The 15689-nt window shown below is 49.7% G+C and overlaps 1 protein-coding gene across 5 annotated transcripts in view; it reads left to right on the plus strand.

The window, feature by feature from the left end:
• Positions 1-15689, plus strand: part of MED12 (mediator complex subunit 12) — a 71998-nt gene that overhangs the window by 26096 nt on the left and 30213 nt on the right. For all 5 annotated transcript variants that reach the window (XM_075068925.1, XM_075068924.1, XM_075068922.1 and 2 more), the window contains exons 24-26: positions 4885-4986; positions 7005-7118; positions 9218-9381. In XM_075068925.1, the coding sequence (XP_074925026.1) occupies positions 4885-4986; positions 7005-7118; positions 9218-9381 (380 nt within the window). The remainder of the gene's footprint in view (positions 1-4884; positions 4987-7004; positions 7119-9217; positions 9382-15689) is intronic.

Consider the following 15689-nt stretch of genomic DNA (forward strand, 5'->3'; position numbering starts at 1 on the left):
TGGGGAGCCTCTGCCATGCAGACCTGTTTGACCCCTAGCCTTGTGCATTCAGTCAGGCACATCTGCCTCCGTCCACATGTGGCCCTGTAGCCTCCTCTGCCTTGTCCCCATGTGGCCCTGGTTCAGTGTTGTCATGCCACTAGTTCCTGAGCTTGCATCACAGTCTGTCCCCCCACTAGTCCTTCTGAACCCCAGTCTGACCCCCCAGCAACTGCATGTGCCCCAGGCTGTCTGCCCCCACCATATCCTGTGCCTCCTAACCTGGCACTGGGGGGAGGGGCTGCAGAGCTACATGGGAGAAACAGAGGAGGGCTGCACTGAACATGAATTCTGCACATGCATAGTGGCGCAGAATTCCCCCAGGAGTAAGCTGGGTTTATGAATACTAGGAGAACAGCATGATGAATTGCCTCCTGGATGTGAAGCTTGCAGATCTCTTGAGACTAATGTGCGATGCTGGGGAGGAGCCTGTGGTTGCGGTACATGTAGGTATTTGTGACATAGGGAAAGGTAGGAGAAAGATCCTGGAGGCCAATTTAGGCTGCTGGGTAAGAGATTAAAGTCCAGGACCTCTATAATAGTAGTCTCTGAAATGCTTCCAGTTCCACATGCAGGGTCAGTTAGGCAGAACTGCAGAGTCTCAATGCGTGGATGAGATGATTATGTACGGAGGCTGGTTTTAGATTTAATAAATCTAACTGGGGAACTTTTTGGGAAAGGAGGATGAGAAGGGTAGGCTCCACCTAAACCAAAACAGAACCAGACTGCTGGGAGGTAAAATTCAAAAGGTCTTAGAGGAGTTTTTAAACTAAGGGCTGAGGGAAAGCTGTCAGGTGTGGAGAAGCACATGGTTGGGACAGAAACAGCCTTTAGGGGAGGGGATTCTCTATGTCCTAGTAAAGAGGAGAGGATAGAAGTTGATAAAGTACAGGTAGGAACTGAAGAGAAACAGTCAATTAAAGAGAGTTCCTTTCAGTTACATCATGTGAAGACAGACAACTATATATTGCTGGAGTCTAAATAAGATGGGTGAACTCATGTGCCTGGTGATAGATGAGAATATTAAAATGATAGCATCACAGAAACTTGTTGGAATGGTGATAATCAGTAGGACATGGTAATACAAGGGTACAAAATATGTAGGAATGACAGATTAGGTCGTGCCCATGGGGGAGGGGCACTACATGTGAAAGAGAGCATAGAGCCAGGTATATTAAAAATCTTAATCAAACTGTACTATAGAATCTGTATGGATAGAAATTCCCTGCTTGAATAATACGATTGTAACACTAGGAATATATTACCGACCAGCTGACCAGGATGGTGATTGTGAAATGCTCAGGTCGATTAGAGAGGCAATAAAAGTAGAGAACTCAGTAATAATGGGGGATTTCACCTATCCCCATATTGACTAGGTACATGTCGCCTCAGGATGGGATGCAGAGACAAAATGTCTGGACATTATCAATGAGTGCTTCTTGGAGAAGTTAGTCCTGGAACCTACAAGGGGAGAGGCAGTTTTCAATATGAGAGAAGCACAGGATCTGGTCCAATAGGTGAATATAGCTGAATCGTTCAGTACTAGTCACCATAATGTAATTAAATTTAACAACTTTGGGAGAAGGAAAAATACCAAAGAACCCACCATGGTAGCATTTAACTTCAAAAAGAGGAATTACTAAAAAATGAGGAAGCAAGTTATATGGAAATTAAAAAGAACAATCACTAGACAGAAATACCTGCAAGCTGCACTGAAACTTTTTAAAAACGCCATAATAGAGGCACAAATTAAATGTATAGTCCAAATTAAGAAAAAAAATAGTAAGAGGACCAAAAAAAGCCATCATGGCTAAATAAGAGAGTAAAAGAGATGGTTAGAGGCAAAAAGGCATCCTTTAAAGATTGGAAGTCAGATGCTACTGAGGGAAATAGGAAAGAGCATAAACTCTGGCAAGTCAAATGTAGAAGTGTAATTAGGCAGGCCAAAAGAGAATTTGAAAAGCAACTAGTACAAGACACACAAACTAACTGCAAAAAATTAAAAAAAAAATATTAGAAGCAGGAAGCCTGCCAAACAATCCATTCATTCTGTCTGAAGCATCTGGTGTGGGTGTGACAGGATCTCTGGAGTGCAATCTGGAATTGGGGCATTGCTCTGCCCCCTTACCTCTCCAACCTGGGCTGTCTCTCACAATGCTTTGTTAGTGACAAGCAGCAAACCTCTCCAGGTGCTGTTATCACTCTACCCCACACTCAGCTAGACTGCATGAAAACTCCCTGAGCCACTCATGAATCACACAGAGAAAGCCACCAGCAGATCTCCCAAGCCCCCCAGCCTTGCACTCCGTAATATACCATCTTCCCTGGTCAGAAGCCTGACCAGTGTAAGTTCATTACCCAGTCTGCCCCTCCATTGAGGTGGAGAGAACATATACTCAGCTTAGTTTACAAAGGCTAGATTTCCCAAGCACTTCAAGCAAAACTCACTGTTTTAGGTAAAAAATAAAACAGATTTATTAACTACAGAAAGATTTTGATTATAAGTGGTAGGGACAAAAGGTCAGAGAGTTACCAAAGAAGATAAAAAGTAAGTGCAGAGTCTAAATCTTAGACTTTATTACACTAGTTAGTATTTTGATCAAGCAGTTTTCTCACCTCACTAGATGTTACAGTTCTTAATACACAGGCTTCCTCTTTAAGCCTGGGATCAGTCTCCTCAGTTCAAGTCTGTGTCTTTCCAATGTTCTCTTGTTGCTTCCAGCATAGTTGGGGGAGGAGAAAGGCAAAAGCATGATGGTACTGTCCCCTCTTTTATATCCTCAGTCCATATGTCGGGGAAACACTAGCCCACACATGTCCTGGTGGGCTTTGCTGAGTCAGAGTTGAGCAGTCCCCCACTGTGTGATGCTTGTGCAGTCCTCTTACAGCATTGTAAATCCTTTGTTTACAGCTCCCCTGCTGATTAGTGGGTGTGTAACACCTTCTTGGGTGTGGATCACGGCCTTTTGTTGTAACTAGCAACCTTACAGCAAAATCTCATAACTTCATACACACTAACTATGTACATATTTGGACAGAACAGTGGGTTTCAGCAGATCATGGCTTTTCATGTGCTATCTTACATGGCACATTTTGTATGAAATATATCATAATTATCTGACACAGGTGAATATGGGGGTTCCAAGGTACTGTTCTGAGGTACAGAGTGCTACAATTGGCCATTGTCAGATGACAAGATACTGGTTAGATGGACCTTTGGTTTGACCCGCTGTAGGGCCGCCCAGAGGATTCCGGGGGCCTGGGGTCTTCGGTGGCGGGGGGTCCCTGCTTCAGCGGTAATTCGGCAGTGGGGGGCCTTTCCATTCCGGGACCCGCCACGGAAGTGCCCTGAAGACCCGTGGTGGGTCCCGGAAGGGCCCCCCTGCTGCTGAATTACTGCCGAAGAGCCAGCTGCACTTCGGCGGTGGGTCCCGCTTTGGCAGTAATTCACCGGCGGGAGGGTCCTTCCATTCGAAGCGGAAGAAGCTCCGAAGGCCTGGGCCCTACAAGAGTTTTCCGGCCCTCCTGGAGCGAGGGAAGGACCCTGCTCCAGGGGCCCCGAAAAACTCTTGTGGGGGCCCCTGCGGGGCCTGGGGCAAATTGCCCCCCTTGCGCCCCCCGGGCAGCCCTGACCCCCTGTGGCCATTCTTATGCTCTTACCTAATGTCTAGAGCCCTGCAAATCCGCTGAAATCCACGGACCATTTTTGCGGATCCTGGCTCGGATGCGGATACAAATTTTGTATCCGCACAGGGCTCTGCAGCACACACTCACCTGAACAGAAGGGCTGTCACCCAGCCCTGAGGCTCTATCTCAGCTCTCTGAATCATGCAGTAGTCTGCTGGGCATTCTGGGAGTTGTAGTCCACAGCTAGTAGTGTACCTCCTCTGTTCGAACAACTCCCAGAAGGGAGTGTGACCATGTGCTCCTATGCAGTGAGCCAAGTAGTTGTCACCACTGCCAGTCCTGGCTGGGTCTGTGTGCATCAGAGTCGCTCCGGCTGTGTAGAGGTGTCCAAGCTCCCCCTGGGTAGGGGTGGCAGTGCACACGAGTGCCCAGGATTGTAGCCTACCTACCTAGAGTAGGGCAGGAGGTATGGCAGGGGCAGGGGGCAGAGCGGGCAGTGAGGCAACAGATCTTTGTGGAGAGGAGTGAGGGTGGTTCGGGGCTGGGCACAGCCTTGTGTCACTGGTGCATGGTGACCTGTGGAGCTGTTAGAGCCCTACAGATCCACGGATATCCATTTTATATCCCTGGATAATATTTGTGGATTGCGGTTTGGATGTGGATACAAATTTTGTATCTACGCAGGGCTCTACCAATGCCACGCTGTGTGCTGGAGTCTGCAGACAGTCCCAAATAAGAGCTCAGAGAGGTATGAACTGCCCCATATGCCTCACTCTGGGTGTTTAATTCTGAAACCTAACAATGTGCTTTTCATTCTCAACATAGTTCACTCTCATTGCTGATCATTTCACAGGAATGTCCTACTAATATGCTTATTTCCTCCCTCCTCCTGGGGCTCCCTAGCTTGAAAACCCCCTGCCCTTGCCCCAGCTGTCTGACCCGCCAGCTTCGCCCTGCTGATTTCAGCCCCTGAGCTGCAGCACGGTAAAGCTGAGTAGGTAGGAGAAGCTTAGAATACATTCAATTTTATGTAGCGATTGGGGCCTGGGGAATCTGTGCTGATTGGATTGCTTATTTGCATATTAATTTCAATATGCCCTCCTCCCCCCTTCAGGCAGAGTGCAGGCCACTCTGCTGCAGAAATTAGGGCCAGCAGCTGGACAGTAGAGGCAAGCTCTGGTCCTGTGAAATCTCCATTGATTCCTTTGCTTTCTGTAGCCTGCAGTGAACAGGATTCGGAACCGGGGGCCCGTCTGACCTGTCGGATTTTGCTACACCTGTTTAAGACACCACAGCTGAACCCATGCCAGCAGGATGGCAGTAAGTGAGCTGGGTACAGAAGCCTTCCTCCATAGCAAACACTGTGAGCCTGTGAGCTGCATATGCTCACTAGATCCAAGTGGAAGAGCTCCTGGTGCTGTCCTAGAAAGCCTTGTCTTACCCTGGGCAAAGCAAGACTAGCCTTCTGCTGAGTAGTCCCATGCCCTGGGAAAGGGGGTGAATGGGGAATGCATTTGTACAGCTTCCTCCTATGTGTCACTGTGTGGTTAGCCAAGCATGTGCAGAAGGGATCTCCTCTCTCTGCAGCATCAGCCACTGGGCCCCACTGCAGGCAGGACACCAACCTTGGTGTGCTGTGGGTTGATATGACCCTTGCTCTGTCCCAGACATTATGGTAAGTGCTGAAGAGTTTGTCAGCCAGGGTCTTATGCCGCCTGACATCAGTGCCAGAGTCTACTCTGTCCTCACCTACACATGCCACTCCCTAGCTGGATTTGGACATGCCACTCGCTGCTTCTAGCACCGGATTCTTCAGCCTACCCAGCCTCTTGTGTTGCTCTTTGCAGTTCTTCTCATGTCCTGTGCCTATATCCAACTGGCTTCATTGGAACCTGCCGTTTCCTTCTCTCCAGGGGATTCAGATTAGAGAGGCTCTATAACCTCTGTATTTGTCACTGGGGCAATAGCTACTGGAATCCCATGTCCAGTTCTGGTGTCCGTGATGGAAGAAAGATGATGTAAATGGGAGAGGGTTCAGAAGAGAGCTATGAGAATAATTGAAGGATTGGGAAACATGCCTGATAGATTAAGGAGCTCAGTTTTAGATTATCAAAGAGAAGGTGAGGGGTGACTTGCTGACAGTCTGTAAGGACCTACATGGGGAACAGAAATTTGATAATAAAGACGTTCTTCGATGTACCAGACAAAAGTATAACAAGATCTAATGGCTGGAAGTTGAAGTTAGACTTTAATTCAGACTGGAAGTAAGGTGTACACTCAACAATGAGGGTAATTAACTATTGAAACAGTGCACCAAGGGTTGTCGTGGATTCTCCACCACTAGATGTTTTAAAATCAGGATTGGATGTTTTTCTAAAAGACCTTTAGTTCAAATAGGAATTCATTCAGGGCAGGTCTCTGGCCTGTGTTACACAGGCGGTCAGACTAGATGATCACAGCAATCCCTTCTGGCCTTATAATTTATGAATCTTCTGTGCCATAATGGCAGCAACCCTTACTCCTCCTGCTCCTTCCTGACACCCTGCAGTACCTGCAGAGAGCAGCTTCTTCCCCCTCGACTCCCGTCTCTGCACTGCCCCCTGTATTATCCCATTGACAAACCCCTCTCCTCTGCTTCCCCAAACTCTGCAATCTGCCTGTCCTTCCCTTTAAAGACCGCCGCGTGGCCCAGGCACGCTAACCCTCCAGCTCCGAGTCTGAGCAGAGGGGCTGGGAGCTGTCCTCACAGCAGCAGCATCTGGGTTTCACTCTGGCCCCAGCGTATGACCCTCTCTTCATTGATCTGTTGCTGGCTCCTCTCCTGCCCTAGGGCTGCCATACACACCTCTGTAATGTCTCAGACTTGTCTAGTTTGACTGCCCTTTCTGTTTGGAGTGGAACCAGTCCTGCAGCGCGGCATCCATGGCTCATCATCTGTACATTGTCCCCTCACTCCTCCAAATGTGGCTGATGCCCCAAGTTAGAGTTGTGCTGAAGCCTGGACTTGGTTGCACAGATATTGCTTCTTGGTCATCTCTGTGAATTTTATGGCTGTGTTACACTGGGGTAGTCCAGTGCTGCACAACACTTTGCCTTTGTGTCGTCTGTCAGCCAAGTTGTTCAGAGACACCCCCACTCTTGGGCGTAGACAGATGTAATTGGCTTCATGTTACAGATGGGGAAATGAATAGTGCCAAACTGGCCCAGTGAGCTAGTAGCAGAGCCAGAACTGCTGGCTCTCAGTCCGCCGTACTGGATAATGCGTGATTTGGGTGGCTCTGGAGGCTGGGTCTTTCTCACACACTGGGATTTACCCATCTCCTTTGTCCTTTCTGCAGATAAGCCCACCGTGGGAATTCGTTCCTCCTGTGACCGCCACTTGCTGGCTGCTTCCCAGAACCGAATTGTGGATGGAGCAGTCTTTGCAGTGCTGAAGGCTGTCTTTGTGCTGGGTACGTATCTTATCCTAGACTGGACTTGTGAGAGGGAGACAAGTAGTGTTGGGGAAGCAGGCAGAGTGCAGGAAGTTTGTGCTACACAGTGTTGGACTGCGAGAGATATATGATGACTACATAGGAGTAGTCCTGGGGGGATTCTGCACCAAGAAATTTAAAAATTCTGCAAAATTCTTCATATTTTATTTGTCAAAAAATGCAATAGAATCACACCAGTTCCAATTGTTTTGGAAATTTTTTAAACTACAATACAGAAAAAAGTCCCAATCACTATTCAGCATTTCCTAAACACATGAAAGTGAAGTTACAAACACTTGGTAACAATGTCCTGCATTCCAGTTATAATCTTGGATTTTCATTTAAATTACATTACTGAACACCAGACAGTGCGGGGGGGAAAAAGTAGAATGTTATTTTAAATTGCTCAGAATTTCACACATGAAAGTCGTCCAGTTTTGCTAGTCATTGTCCTGGACCTGGCTGGGTACTTTGGGAAGTGCCTGGTTCTGATTGTCCTGACGTTTGATTGACTGCTTGGTAAATGTTGTTGTTGTTTTTTTTGCCCTCAGTCTCTTTTTTTTTTTTAAATGGGTGAGTAAAATAAATCCTGAGCTGTAATCTAACTTCATTGTGCCACTTTGGCACAGGAAAAAAATGAGAGAGCACATAGATCTTCCTAGCTGATTCCCTTACTATCGTTTATAAGGCTTTACATCACTCTAGCAATGTAGAGGCCTTAAAACTTTCACAAGTTTTATGCTCCTGGAGGAATTGACTGAGAATGGGAACAGTTAACTAACAATAGGAACACTAGCAATGTTACTATGTAGGCAGGCAGCTACATTTCTCCCTCTAGCCTGCCTCCTGCATAATAAAAAGTCCTACCCTTCCACACCAGGGAGCTGCAGTAGCAAGTGAGAGGGACAGAGTGCCCCCGCACCTGCTGATCAGACTTGCACACCCAGCCCCCCTTCCCAATCTTGAGGCTGCTCCAGGCATGCTGGAACACATGTGCTGCTGGGGAAGAGGTGCGTCTCCCCCAGCAGATTTTTTTTTGCATTTTTCTGCGTGGGGAGCACAGTAAAATGTGGGCCATCTGAATTCTTGCCCCAGTAGGGGCGCAGAATTCTGTTGGGAGAAATAGAGGTAGATGAGATCTGTTTGATGGAGAAATGTCTGGCCTGTGCTAAGCTCTCTCCCTGGGACATATGTGGGCTGCATGGATCTCTGCCCCAGAGTTGGTAGCTGGCAGGGATGAAGCTGTTCTATGCTGAGCTCTCTGGCTGAGGGCTGTTGGTTGGGGATGGGGACAGAGTGGCCTGTGCTGAGCTCTGGAAGGGGCAGTCGCGGGGCATGGGGACGGCCTGCGCTGAGCTCTGCGGCTGTGGGGCAGTCACGGGGCATGGGGACGGCCTGCGCTGAGCTCTGGGGCCAGGGACCAATAGCGGGGAATGGGGACAGCCTGTGCTGAGCTCTGGGGCCGTAGGGCAGTAGTGGGGCATGGGAACGGCCTGCACCGGGCTGTGGGGCAGTCGCGAGGCATGGGGATGGCCTGTGTTGAGCTCTGGGGCCGTGGGGCATGGGGATGGCCTGTGCTGAGTTCTGGGGCCGTGGGGCAGTCGCGGGGCATGGAGGTGTCCTGCACTGGGCTCTGGGGCCGTGGGGCAGTCGCGGGGCATGGGGATGGCCTGCACTGGGCTCTGGGGCCGTGGGGCAGTTGTGGGGCATGGGGATGGCCTGCGCTGAGCTCTGGGGCCATGTGGCAGTAGCTGGGAATGGAGACGGCTTGCGCTGAGCTCTGGGACCGTGGGGCAGTAGCTGGGAATGGAGACGGCCTGCGCTGAGCTCTGGGGCCGTGGGGCAGTAGTGGGGCATGGGGACGGCCTGCGCTGAGCTCTGGGGCTGTGGGGCAATAGCTGGGCATGGAGACAGCCTGCGCTGAGCTCTGGGGCCGTGGGGCAATAGCCGGGCATGGAGACGGCCTATGCTGAGCTCTGGGGCCGGAGGAAATTGTATTCAAGTTCAGCGTCCATTGTGCGGATGGCTTTGGTTTTTGCTACTGTTTCATTAGGTGACCCTTTGCCTCTTGGTTACAGGGGATGCAGAGCTGAAAGGCTCTGGCTTTTCCCACACTGGAGGGGTGGATGACCTTATGGAAGATGAGCTGGGTGCCAAGAAGTCTGCTGGCCGGACAGTGTCCATAGAGACGGCCAGCCTGGATATTTATGCCAAGTATGTCCTGAGGAGTATCTGTCAGCAGGTAAATCTGGCTCTTGTGCCCCACCCTGTCCCTGATCCCAGCTGCTGACGGTTGTCCCTCTGCCTGTTCAGATTTGGTGGATGTTCTCTTCTACTGTTTCAAAGAAGCTGGGCACAGTTTTGCCGCGTGGTGGTGCTAAGAATGAAAAGTTGCTAAACAGAGCTGATTGGTACTCTGGTTTTGGAGAGCTCAGATGCTGTGTATTCTGTAGAGCTCTGGTGCCACCACTGTGCCCTTTCCCCAGGGTGAGATGGCAGTCAGTAGCCCTCTACATGTGTGCTGGGGGCAGAGAGGAGGGAGCATGAGATGGAGGGGTACTTGAAATGATATAAGGTGGCTCTTGCATGTCAGGTTGGGGCATTCCTGGCAGCTCGGCCAGTTCTATAGCTGGGCTTGCTCACCTGCAGCTTGTGTTTTTGAGTTTCAGGGAGAGCCACTCACTTTTTATGTGCCCTTTTCAGGGTTGTCCTGGCTGTCAAGTCTAATAGGGTCCTGGGCACCATCCAGGCAGTGCCCAAGTCCTGTGCTGCCCTTCTTTCCCCTGCCCTTCTGACAGTCTGTTGAACCCTTCCCTTCTTCACTGCTCTCACTACTTTCTAAGATCCACAAGAAGTGAGTATGTTAGGAGATACTCTAGGTAGCAGGGGCCTTGATAGGTGGGTGTAGCAGGGGAGGCTCACCCCAAGTCAAGTAGATGAGCAGCACATTTTTAATATGCATGAATTTACAAACTACTTGACTGATTTTATTACTGGTGGGAAATTCTGCTTTCTTCTTCGAGTGCTTGCACATGTCGATTCCATCTAGGTGTGTGTGCACCCACGTGCCCAGTCGTTGGAGATTTTTGCCTTAGTAGTATCCGTAGGGCAGGCTGTGGCGCCCCCTGGAGTGCCGCCCTCATGCCGCAATATATCAGGTACTGCCGGCCCTACGCCCTCTCAGTTCCTTCTTACTGCCCATGACAGTTGGCTGGGACTTGGTCTTGCTTAGCAAGAGAATTAGCGGTTCTTCACTGTTTAGTTTGTTCTCCTTTGTTATTTAGTCAGTGGTTAGTTAGCTGTTAAGTGTTTTAGTAGCAGTTAGAGTTCCGGCGGGATAGTTGATTGAGGGCCCTCCTCATGCTCTATGCCCAGCATCGGAGCCCTCCCACTCGGACTCCACACCTGGTGCTTCGGCATCAGTATGCAGTGCACTGCCGGCACTGGGATCCGCCTGGCACTGTTCCCCCTCACCAGTAACGAAGAAGCAGTCGAAATCGAAGAAGCAGTCTGCAGGCACCATGCAAGGGAACTTCAGGCAAAGGACCTGAGTGAGGGCTTGTGCCTGCAATGGAGGCTCTCAGGGGTACCACTGTGGACCTGCTTCTGATTCCGGGGAACAGTAAGGGATCCCAGCCCTCGCAGGGCCATCTGCGTCCCTGGTGGCCAAAGAACAGTTAGGCCAACCAGTACCACAGACACCTGGTCGCATGGTGGATCCTGCCAAGACACTGGCTTAGACGACCAATCTGGTGATGGGACAGTTCCCGGACCGCAGGCGTCATTCCCCTTCGCCATGGCCAAGGACGCTGGTACTGCAACCTTGGTCTCCAGCAAGGAGGCCCAGATCTCTGCTGCCATGGGCTGTGCTTACAAGGCACGGAACTCTAGAATCATGATGCTGATCCTCATTTTCTCTGTACTGACGGTCTTCCCACCAGAGATCACCAACGTGTCCGTCGCCATCGCCTCGCAGGTATTCCAGGTATCGGTCCCTTCCAGCATGAGACCATTCCTGGTCATGGCACTGATCGCCGGGGCTCCGGTACCATTCTTTGGGCAGGCATCGGCCCCCCTGTAACGGTCGCTGATGAGTCAGTTGACAGACTTGGGCTTCCACAGCCCCACCCTGGTCACTAGAAGGGCAGTGGTCTGAGTCAGAGGGACAGTTCAGCTCTTCCCCTGTACAGGGCAAATTGTCTCCCAGCCAGGAACCTGTCAAAGCGCCTGCGGCACCAGCATGGGGTCAAGGGCAATGGCTCGCCCAGTGGCAATACTGGAACCTGTGGTGGGTGCCTGTAATGCCAGCACCATACTCCCACTGCTCCTCCCAGGCTGCATCAGACAAGCTACCTCCAGCGCAGCTGGCTCCGGTGTTGGACCAAGGGGCTGAATCCGAAGCAGTGACTCCACTGGAGGCCCCGGCGTCTGCAGAGTGGTCCGTGACGCAGCAAGGGGATGCTCCCCATCCTCTGGTGGTGCAGTCATCCCCAGACAGGTCAGTAGCAGGGGAAACTCGCAAACTGGTAGACCCCCACCCCCCTACCTGATGACTTCAGGGAGCACCAAGCCCTACTTAAGAGTGGCAGCCAACCTGAACTTGGAGGTCGAGGAGCTAACTGAGGAGCCCGATGACCGCTTGAATGTCATTCTCTCCTCTGCCCCAGCCCAGGTCGCATTGCCCGTTCACCCCGGAGTCCTAAAGATCGCCAAGTCAGTGTGGCAGACGCCATCTTCCATTCTATCCACATCCAAGAAGGCGGAAAAGAAGTACTATGTCCCCACAAAGGGGTTTGACTATCTATACACGGACCCTTCTAATGGGTACCTGGTCGTGTCCGCTGTCAACGAAAGGGCCAGGCAGAGCCAGGCAAGTGGCACCCCCAAAATAAGGATGCCAAGAGGCTGGACTTATTTGGGAGAAAGATTTATTCAGAAGAAAGCCTCCAATTCAGGGTCTCTAACCATCAGGCCCTACTTGGCAGATACAATTTCAACCTGTGGGACTCCATCGGCAAGTTCAAAGAGAGCCTTCCACAGGACCGGGCACAGGAGTTCGCCACTGGTTGGAAGAGGGCAAGGCAGGACCCAGAGGTGTCCCTCAGATGGCCTGAGATGCCACAGACTTGGTGTCACCTCTGCAATAGCCATGAGGTGTAGCTCCTGGTTACAGGCCTCCAGGGCTGTCCCAGGAGATGCAATTCACCCTCCAGAAGCTCCCTTTTGAGGGAACAGAGCTATTTTCAGAGCTAACTGATGCAAGGCTCCAGGGCACCTTCTGCTCCTTGGGCCTGCATGCTCCTCAACAGGCTAGAAAACCATTTCCCACCTCCCCATCATTGAGGTCTTGGGGTATCCCTCGATCTGGCGCCTACCAAAAAAAGGACAAGGACAGGAGTTTTAAGCGATGCCAACCGTTGTTGTCTCGTCCACCTGCCCATCCTGGTCCTTCCAGATACCAAGGCAGCCAAAAGCAGTCATGTTGAGGGTGCGCCCGAGGACGACACCTCAGTCAATGCACCGAATCCATTCCCCATCTTCCTCAATCTCCTGTGCTCTTTCTGGTCAGCCTGGACCCATATCCCCTCGGACCACTGGGAGCTCGACACAGTCTCGTCTGGCTATACCCTGCAGTTTATAGCTGGCCAACCCTTTCATCCCCTATCCCCTACCTCTTCAGGGACCCTTCTCATGACCAACTCCTCGTTCAGGAAGTCCTGCATCTAGGGGTCGTGGAAGAGGTTCTGCAAAACATGGAAGAGGATTTTACTCCCCCTACTTTCTAATTCCAAAGGCAAAAGGGGGCGTCAGGCCTATTTTAGATCTGCATCACCTCAACAAATCTCTCAAAAAGTTGAGGTTTCATATGGTCTCCCTGGATCCAAGAGACTGGTACGCTGCCCTTGATTTAAAGGATGCGTACTTTTCATATTTCCATATTCCTGGGGCACCGGTGTTCCCTCCGTTTCACATTGAGCCAGGGCCATTTCCAGTTCACAGTGATGCCCTTTAGTCTCCGGTCGGCTCCGAGAATGTTCACCAAGTGTCTAGTGCCAGTGGCCACTTACCTGCAGCGTCAAGGGGTCGAAATCTACCCATACCTCAATTACTGGTTGATAAGGGTCCGATCCGGTGCGGCGGCATCTCCCAGTTAAGGAATCTCCCCATTCCTGAAACCTCAGTTTGGTTCTAACTGGCTTAATGGGACCTCGTTTAGAACCCATGGTAACTCGCCACCTCTACTACTTATAGACAAAGATGGTGTTTTTGGTGTCCGTTAGCTCAGCCAGATTAGTCAGTGAATACAGGCCTTCATGGTGGGCCCTCTATGTACCTTAAGGACAGTGTCATCCTTAGGCTTCTCCTAAGTTTCAGACTTTCACCTGAACTAGTCAGGTCATCTCCTGTTTTCTTCCTCAAACTTACTGCAGCTCAGACAAAATAAAAGTGTACACCTTATATGTGGTGAGAGCCTTATCCTTCTATAGAGTTAGGGCAAAGCATTCGCATCCTCCCCCGTCTGTTTGTGGCTTTCCCAAAAAGGGTTTCCACTCAGATTATCCAGCTGGGTTTTGGACTGTGTTAAGGTTTTGGTATCAGATAGCTGACAAGATCCTCAGGGTCATGTTAGAGCCTATTCCATGAGGGCTTACACTGCCTCCACAGTGTCTCTAAGTAACATCCCATTATTTGAAATAGAGCAGCTTCCTGGAGCTTCATTCACACTTTCACCTTCCATTTTGTCCTGGTTCAGGCTTCCAGATCAGATGCCAGCTTTGGTAGGGCTGGCTTGCCATACCTTTTTAAGTAGGACTCTTCTTCCCACCTTCAGGTTAAAGATCACTGCTTGTTAATCACCCAGAGTGGAATCTATGTGCACAATCACTCGAAGAACAGTTGCTTATCCTACAGTAAGGGTGGTTCTTTGAGATATGTTGTCCACACAGGCTCCATGATTTGGCCCTCCACCTGTTCTCCTGGAATTCTTATTGGCGAAGGAATGGGGTGGCAGTTGAGCCTGCTCCATCCTTTAAGACCCCAGCGTCTGTGGCTGTGAGGATACATGAAGCAGGGGTGCTGCCATAGTGGATGCTGTCAGGAACTCTGCTACCTCAGGCTTGGTTGTCTAGCAACCCCATAGGCTTGGCTGCACCTAATAAACCCTCAGTTAGTGACTGTGCTCCCTGATTGGTCAGAAGAGCCAACAGATCACCATATAAACCCTGTAGCAACAGGAACTCAGTGGCCGCTCAATGCATTCTCTGCCCACAGCTGCGCCAGACCTACTTCCTGGCCAGCCCTTACTCCAGCCCTTGTCTCTGCCTATTCCTGTCTCCTGGCTCTGACCACTGGCTTGTCTCCTGACCATAACTCTAGCTCTGCCTTTGGGCCTGTTCTGGCTTCTGGCTCAGTCTGTTGGTAGCCTCCTGATTCTGCTCCGACCACTATTGTGCACCACCTGCACTTCGGAGTGTGAACGACATTGCTGTTCAAAAAGAGTCGGATCTTGTGTGGCTGGGTCACCTGGGCACCATGGGTGGAATCTGCATGGACAACACGTGTTGAAGGGTAAGTATATCAGGAACAGAAGGAATCCGGATGGATAGTATTGGCCCATTACTAAATGGAAATGGTGCAATTATCAATAATAATGCAAAAGAGCCAGACGTGTTCAATAAATATTTCTGTTCCGTATTTGGAAAAAGTCCAGATGATGATGATGCCATATCATAGTGCTGAAGGTGAAATACTTTCAATTCCAGTGGTAACTAAAGATGATGTTAAACAGCCGTTACTAAGGTTAGATGTTTTTATATTAGCAGGTCCAGATAACTTTAATCCAAGAATTTAAAAAGAGCTAGCTGAGGAGCTCTCTGGACCATTAATGTTGGATTTTCAGTAAATCATGGAACACTGGGGAAGTTCCAAAGGATTGGAAGAAAGCTAATGTGGCAGTATTTAAAAAGAATAAATGTGACAACCCAGGTAATTATAGGTCTGTCAGCTGATATCAGTTCTGGGCAAAATAACTGAATGAATGATACAGGACTCGATTAGTAAAGAATTAAAACAGGGGAATATAACTAATGCCAAACAACTTGGGTTTATGGAAAATAGATCCTGTCAGACTGACTTGATATCTGTTTTTGTGAGACAAGCTTGGTTGATAAAGACAATAGTGTTGCTATAATATACTTAGACTTCTGTAAGGCATTGACATCATTCTGATTAAGAAACTAGACTGATACAAAACTAATATAGCATATGTTAAATGGATTAAAAACTGGCTAACTGACCGCTCTAAATATGTAACTGTAAATAGGGAATCATCATCAAGCAAGTCTGTTTCTAGTGGGACCTGTAGGAATAATTTTTTGGCTCTGTGCTACTTAACATTTTTTATCAATGACCTGGAAAAAAACATAAAATCATCAATGATAAAGTTGGGCAGGTGAGATTAAGATTGAGGGAGTGGTAAATATTGAAGAGGACAGGTCACTGGTACAGGGTGATCGGTATCGCTTGATAAGCTGGGATCAAGCAAGCATC

This window comes from Chelonoidis abingdonii, chromosome 8, assembly GCF_003597395.2.
Source record: "Chelonoidis abingdonii isolate Lonesome George chromosome 8, CheloAbing_2.0, whole genome shotgun sequence".
NCBI lineage: Eukaryota > Metazoa > Chordata > Testudines > Testudinidae > Chelonoidis > Chelonoidis abingdonii.